General features: G+C 32.2%; 1 protein-coding gene across 1 annotated transcript in view; it reads right to left on the reverse strand.

Moving 5' to 3' along the window:
* Positions 1–358: 358 nt before the first annotated feature.
* The window catches only part of LOC136839109 (forkhead box protein F1-like), a 112,166-nt gene continuing 103,959 nt past the window's right edge, over positions 359–8,565 (reverse strand). The window contains exon 3 of the mRNA XM_067104762.1: positions 359–3,846. Coding sequence (XP_066960863.1) covers positions 3,503–3,846 — 344 coding nt within the window. The 3' untranslated portion in view covers positions 359–3,502. The remainder of the gene's footprint in view (positions 3,847–8,565) is intronic.

Below are 8,565 nucleotides of genomic sequence, written 5' to 3' on the forward strand. Positions count from 1 at the left end.
GAAATGATTAAAAATCAGCAGAAACTTATAATTTTGTATTACATTCAAAAGGACAGATTGATGTACTATTAAGGGTGGTTAACAAGAGCGATGACTTGTCACCTTCCTCTTACTAAGACAATCAGTGATAAAAATTTGTCACATTATTCTCACATCAGTTGATTAAACATTCTTCTTATCTTCCTTCCTTCAAGAGGCAGGTCTGTCAGTTCTCTTCGAGTAATTCCCACCCTTTTTCCTTAAATTCTGGACAAGGTTATAGATTTGCCACTGCATCGAAGGAGAAAAATCTGTAATTTATTTTAATTGTACTTATGATTAGTTTTACTTTCATGAAGAAAAGGAAATTCAAAAACAATTTTGGACTTTATTCAATATTTTATTTGTTTTTTATATTTTTATTTGATATTCATAAACATTGTTTGAACCTTTGCGAGTATTTGTCTTCTTTGAAAGTTAGATAATTAAATGTCTGCCATTGAAATTACAAGTGATAGTAAAAAATGTAGACATAGTATGTCTAAGAAACGTGTCTAAAAGGAAATTTTGTTCGCATAATTAGAAAGTATCCGTTCAAAAGGACTTCATAGAGAGAGAGCATTACTGTCATGTCTGTTATTCCAATGGCTCACTTGACAAGGCTAACAAGATATCCTAAACAAACCTATTTCCCGTTCTGAAGTCATAAAGAGTATGGAGTGTTTACAACCTCTTGCTGAGTGAATAGAACATATCTTAACATTTGATTCGAATGAAACCCAACAAATAAAGTAATAACTTAATATCTATACACACGCTTCCTTGCCTCGTCAGCGAATGAGAGAGATATAGAAAACGGTTAGAATCTGACAGGTTGAGAGATACCACAAGGTGATCATCTCGAATCGACCGCCTCCAACCTCGGTGCATGGCTCGGCTGGGGTTGCGGTCGGCGTAACGAAGCAAAGAAGCCAGATTTCTCTTTATCAGTAGCCTATAGATTCACACAACGCTCTTTCATACAGTGCGATGAAAATAAAAAGAGAGACACAGACTTTGCCGACTCTGATCTTCAAGTCTTTGAAGCTGAGAAAACGGGAGAATGTCTCATCTCTCATTCTTAAATTGTTATCAACCACGAGATACACTGTACCTTCACGTCATACATTCCGTAACGTAACAATACTACCCAGTTACACGCAGAAACAACACTTTAGAGTGAAGTTGGCAGGTCGTGTTATCGGTAACGTCAAGGTGCCAGCCTCAGTACTAATGTGAGATAACGAGATTCATCGACAGCCTACAGCACTTCGAACCTTCCTGTACACGAAGATACACTAAGCATTCTTATGTAGTAAATGATGTTAAAGTAAGTTATGCTGACAGGAACCTCAGAATAAAAGAAAATTAATTCTCTTATCTGATTCGCATATTTTGAATTAAGAAATCTGAAGGCTCAATTAAAAAATCAATATAAGACATAAAAATGCTTATCACTAAGAACTGTGTATCCTTCTGCAAGTGACCATGAATCTTAATTTATGTATCAAAAATTAATTTGGTCAAAAATCCATTTTTTTATCCACACACAAGAAAATCCAATGGTTACAACTGATCGTCGAATATTTAGACGAAAAATGTTTAAAAAATAATAATCTTGGTAATAAATACGTAGTCGTCTTTAATAACCATATTTTGTCTTTGATACAGAAAATTTCAGAATTGACACACTTTTGATTGCAATTATTTTGCCACTAGCGAGCAATAAGTAGTGGTCATTTTTTCCTTAAAGAAATAAAAAAAATAAAGACAAACAAGAAACTCTAGGAGACTGAGCATTCATGAAACATAAAGAGATGTTTTGATGTAGTTAACCATCCAATTGTATTTGAGATAAATCATGTTCAATTTTTGCAATTGCAAAGCTTTCTATTTAATTGTTAGGGTAGATGTTCTTTTTCAATAAAGTATTATTGATAAGGATTAATGCACCTACAATGTTCTTCGGTTGTGTAGAAAAAAGAAGTTAATTTTATTTATTTAAATTGAATTTACAGGAGTGGTAAGTACATTCTCTCAGGCTAAGTCAGGTTAAGTAGTGTTTACATGCATGTACGTATAGTATCACATAATTCTTTGGGGTATTCTTTGGAAGCTTGAATTTCAAGCCAGTGGTCCTATAGGCTTGTTCTATATGAATAAGGTTTATCTTCTGAATAATATTAATAACAGCAATAATGATAATAATCATATTTTTTTCTGTCAAGATTCATTTTTACTAATACTGTGAACCGAAGAAGAAAATCATCTATAACATGTCCGTTGCTCAAACTCCTTAAGAGCTCTTGCGAAATTCACAACACAGGTACTATTCACCAAGCATGGTACCAGTTTGTATCTTAACACCTTACATTATTCAAAGTAAACAGCATTTACTTTCCTACAATAATAAAAACAATATAAAAATACAGATGTTTCTTAAATGCAACAACATACTATACGTCAGATATCTAACAAGGGTACAAAAGGAACATTTTTGCTCTTTTTTTAACATTTCCGCTATTCTTCAGAGAGTACCCCTTAGGCAGCTTAGACTTGACAAATCTAAACCGCAATTTGCATTCTTTGGACGACTAGCTGCATTTTCATCAGTTTTCATCAGAAATTGAAGATATAACAGCAGAAAAAGGTTCTGTTTATTCAAAGTTAAGATAAATAATGCAAGAAAGTTGGTCTTACTTCAGTGTTGAGAACAACGCAGAAGACTCGCTTCATTGCAACTAACTGCAGATTACTTTGTACGATAAGTTTATTTCTTTCATCCTAGATAAGCAACTGTGCTATTATGATCAAAGAGCAAGATTCTGAGGTAACTGTGATAACATAAATGTTGTGGAAGCCGACTAAACAGTATTGAAAGAATCCAATTTCCCCGACAACTCACCAAAAGACCTTTCTCTCTTTCGTGAGAGGTTCGCCATATTGCACTGCTCCCAGCAAGGATTATCAAAAGTGCTTCAGGACGCAATTGATAAAATTGGTGTCGGTCCATAGAACATTATAGGAACAATAGCCATCCAGGTGCACGTTTTGCCTCACGATATTGAAACTGTTCAGAAAGGAAGGCATCTTTCATGGTGTTTCTCCATTTCAAAGATTCTGTTTTTTACTATTATCACTTTACTATTCTAAAGATTCATCTGTAAAAATAATCAATATCTGAAAAAAATAAAAGCTGAAAATTCGCATATTTTCTTAGATGCAAAGGAAAAATATAAATGTCATTTCTGAACAATTCCTTCTTTTTTGAGCAAAACTGTACCTTGAGAAAAAAAAAAACAGTACTAACTAGAATCGAAACTGAAATTTTTTTTTTAGAAAATTTTACCACTAACCTACAGCTATTTACACAAGTTTCAACACACGTCAACAATCTTGCAAAACTAGCAAAATAAATGACAACGTAGAAAATAAAGTAAAAAACAAACATTTCTTTATTTTGTGTAACTAGGACAAGGACATTTTACATTGAATATTTGATCGAGTCATAATAATTGGGCGGAGCTGGTGCTGGTGTGGGCGTGGCTTGGTGATGATGAGGCAAGATATGAGTGGGGGAAGGGCAGAGTGATCCACCAATGACCGACTGAGTTGGGGTAAGAGCTCCTCCCCCTGGCATGGTTGAGGGCGGAGTCCACATTCTCTTGTCGTAGGGGTTCGAGACAACAGACGAAGTCAGCTGTTGCTGAGCTTGTTGCTGCTGTTGCTGCTGCTGCGCTTGCTGATGCTGCGGCTGGGGCTGTTGTTGCTGTTGTTGTTGTTGTGGGTGTTGCTGAGGTTGCTGCTGTTGGCTCATGGCTCGCATGCCTGCAATCAGAGCAAATAAACATTCAGTGAAGGATACTTATCAATGAAACAACATCAGTAGTAATGACAGTAATAACGCAGATGTTAATCATGATGATAATAATAATAAATCTTGGGACAGCAAAGAGAAATAATTATTAAAATCACATTACCTTAATTATTGATATTATTAACAGCATTAAGAATAAGAAAAATACCTATAAATATTATAGCGATTGTCATTGTGAAACAGGTTGCTTAAAATATTTCACATAATATATAGTAATTCGTTGTCTTTCTAGTTTACATATCTCCATTGTAATTCTGAATAATTCAATGTAAAATGTATTTTGTAAAGAGTTTTTATTTATTAAAATGGATACATTATTAAAAATGTTTATACAGGCTCTAAGTTATACCTCAGAGTACAAGTATAAATAACAATAATAATAATAATAATAATAATAATAATAATAATAATAATAATAATAATAATAATAATAATAATAATAATAATAATAATAGTCAGTCAAAGGCGTCTATGGGTTTTGAGGTTTCTACATTTGTATGGTGTAGGCCATTCTCTGCTGCTAGCTTCTCATCTCCTAAGTTATTATTATTATTATTATTATTATTATTATTATTATTATTATTATTATTATTATTATTATCGTAAACAATCTTATTATGATATTATTACAATTTTTCAAGGTAACTGTTTGGGTAGCCTATAGCCTTTTGTTGTTATGACATCTCATCTCTTGTATCTAAACTTTAAGTACTGTGTTGTTTCTACAATGTTTATCTGTATATAGCCATGAGCTGAAATAAAGGATATTATTATTATTATTATTATCATTATTATTATTATTATTATTATTATTATTATTATTATTATTATTATTATTATTATTATTATTATTATTATATCACCTCTTTGTCAATAGTAGCAAAACATGGAAAACCTGCAAATGGATGTGGATTATGCTTTATCATCCTTCTTTTTTACATCTTTTCATGGGCCATATATCCTGTACTTTCACATTACACCATAAGTGCACATTTAGTTATGTGAGAACATCAGAATTTATGGCTCTGTATGACAACGAGAAAAGTTTATTTTTTAATAAATAATAGCTGGACATCATCAATGAAAGAAATGGAAAAACATGATAATGATTATGAAATTGATGAAAGGACATCACCGATATATTTGGAAATGAATAGTAGTAGGGTATACATAATATAATTATTTTATCAAAATAATATAATTAAAGAATTTAATTTGTAATAAAAAAAATTAAATTATCTGATATGAACTAAGGAAAACAGACGATCCCGGCATTTTCAGAAGAGTTTAACTATATTCTATCGACCTGAGACATCTAGCCAGTCCAAATAAACTTCTTTCAACGTCAGATGCGGTGCTAAATGTACAGCAAGTTTTGCATTATGCAAAACAATCTGTTTACCGCACAAGAAGTCAGCACTGACATAATGTCAACGACAGGTGCAAGTGTATAAGGAGGACTTAGTGACTGCATGGTTTTAGACCCTGAAATCCATTAGATAAGCTTCGTCCTTATACTTTATTATTATTATTATTATTATTATTATTATTATTATTATTATTATTATTATTATTATTATTATGCATGGATGCAAATTCTTATAAGTAGAGTTGAATGGCATTTGCATTGCTTAGCAAGTGTCCAGGGGAATGGAAAAAGCAGAAAAAGAATGGCTGAATAAATCAGTAATAGATATATCATCATCATCATCATTATTATTATTATTATTATTATTATTATTATTATTATTATTATTATTATCGTTATCATGATTGTTATTATTATTATTATTATTATTATTATTATTATAAATGAGAAACCTTCGCTATCTCCTTTGTGTATACAGTGACATTTCAAAACTTTTCTAACATCAGCGCTTTATCATTCATAACAATATTTACTGAACACGGTGTGGGGAACTACAGGCACTTTCTGGGGAATTATGCTTAGTTTGGTTCCATGTTCAGAAATAAATGTTTTCATTTTGAGGTAAAAATGACTTTTTCCAGCTCAGGCTGCACCAGCGTTGTTACGTAGCCTGTCAGAGTAAAGGAAGCGAGGCAGAGACCCGAAATCTATTCGGATGTCGTGTACTTGGAACTTAAGAAGTTCAAGCGGAAATGTAATGCATTACTATATACCGTGATACTATTCTCCTTGCATTTTAGTAAATTTTTTATCTATTTGCCTATTTATTAGTTTATTCTTTTAATAAGCGGGATCTCTTCTTTCTGTATTTCCTCTTACTTCTTCCTAATGAACATCATATTCTTTGGAAGCTTGAATTTCAAGTCAATGGCCCCTGTGGCCCTACTCCATATGAACAGGTTTCAACCTCTGAATAATAATAATAATAATAATAATAATAATAATAATAATAATAATAATAATAATAATAATAATAATAATAGTAATAATAACAATAATAATAACAAAAGAGAAAAACTGATAAGTATCAAGACCTCAAAATAGAAATAAGAAGGATATGGAATATGCCAGTGGAAATTGTACCCATAATCATAGGAACACTAGGCACGATCCCAAGATCCCTGAAAAGGAATCTGGAAAAACTAGATGCCGAAGTAGCTCCAGGGCTCATGCAGAAAAGTGTGCTACTAGAAACAGCGCACATAGTGAGAAAAGAGATGGACTCCTTCTGAGGAGGCAATATGCAACCCGGAACCCCACACTATATAAACCACCCAGTCCAATAGGATGACTGTGATAGACAAAAAAAAAATAATAATCAGGTATACGGAACAACTGAATGGTCCACAGTCAATGTTTGTTAATAATAATAATAATAATAATAATAATAATAATAATAATAATAATAATAATAATAATAATGATAATAATAATAATAATAATAATAATAATAATAACGTTCTTTACTTCAGCTGGGGGCCATATAAAGGGACATACAATGTCGAAACAATTCATTACTAAAAATTTAGAGACACGAAATAAAAATGTATAATAATAATCGGCCACCAGTGCTTTAAATGTATTGCTCGTTGGGATTTTATTACCCGTAGTTTGGTTTGGCTTTATTCTATATTTTTTATTCTTATTATGAAGTCATTTTCATTTCACGTGATAGTAGTAGCAATAGTAGAAATAGCCAGCTACTATTTTGATATTTTTATCCCGAGTATCTATATTGTGCACTACTGCTTTATCTTTATTATCATTATTTTAATTATTACTGTTATTTCAATATTGTTATTGTAATTACTATTATTATGAATACTGTTATTAATATTATCATCAACAACTGGTTTGGGTAAGCCTCCTACTACTTTTATTTGTATACCTCGTGTATCTAAATTGCGTGTATTGTATCGTCTCTACATCGTATATTCCCCGTAAATGGTCCTGAGCTGAAATAAAAGATATTATTATTATTATTATTATTATTATTATTATTATTATTATTATTATTATTATTATTATTATTATTATTATCGTTCATTAAAAAATAGCACTCCATATGCCGTTGAGCTTATATCGCGCCTTCTCAACTTGGCATATAAGTTTCTTCGTGTCAGCAGGAAATTATGAAGCAGTTGTCCGAAGTTCATTTATCATTCTGACGCTTCGACTACGGAAATTGAAAAGGCGCAATATAAACTCAACGGCAGAGTGCCATTCTCTTCAGCGAAGTTTGCCTCAAAGAGGGTGTTTATTATTATTATTATTATTATTATTATTATTATTATTATTATTATTATTATTATTATTACCTAAAGACGTCCTTCCCAACTATACTCCTGCCTTGTATTATGGCAATATAATTCCCTCATTTCAATCAGAATACAAGAAACAGTTAATACCTATGTACACAAAGACATACTCACACACACACACACACACTCAGGATCACCACAAAGTCGACGGTCCTGCGGTCCAAAGAGTTATTGGGCGCGTCTTGCGGTCGTCACGGGACAGGGCCATCCTTGCCTTGTTGACACTGAAGAAGTCTCCTAGACAAATTGGGTCCGGTCCCTCGAAATCAATACCTTCAAATGACTCGCGGGGCGACACTCGCTGCCGGAGCGTCGGGATTTGGGTTTCAGAGCCACCAGTGTTTTTTATGTAAACAAACCATCTATAGCTGTCGTGCGTACAGTAAAACAAATCGTCGTTTATCTGACTCTCTCTCTCTCTCTCTCTCTCTCTCTCTCTCTCTCTCTCTCTCTCTCTCTCTCTCTATATATATATATATATATATATATATATATATATATATATATATATATATATGTAGCCCTATATATTATATAACATATATATATATATATACATATATATACAGTATATATTTATATATATACAAACAAACTATCTATAGCTGTATATATACACATGTATATATGTATATATATATATAATATATATACATATATATAGAGTATATATAAATTTATATATGTGTGTGTGTGTGTAAACAAACCATCTATAGCCGTCGTGCGCATATTAAAACAAATCGTCGTTTATCTGACTCTCTCTCTCTCTCTCTCTCTCTCTCTCTCTTCTCTTCTCTGGTTCGTTGACTCTGTCGACGTGTTCGGTGACAAAGTGTCAGTTTATTAGGTCTCCTCGGAATTTGTGATGGTGTTTTATTTACCCTGATGGACTGTGAAAGGAAAGGGGTCTTTCGTGATCC

This window comes from Macrobrachium rosenbergii, chromosome 1 (assembly GCF_040412425.1).
Source record: "Macrobrachium rosenbergii isolate ZJJX-2024 chromosome 1, ASM4041242v1, whole genome shotgun sequence".
Classification (NCBI taxonomy): domain Eukaryota; kingdom Metazoa; phylum Arthropoda; class Malacostraca; order Decapoda; family Palaemonidae; genus Macrobrachium; species Macrobrachium rosenbergii.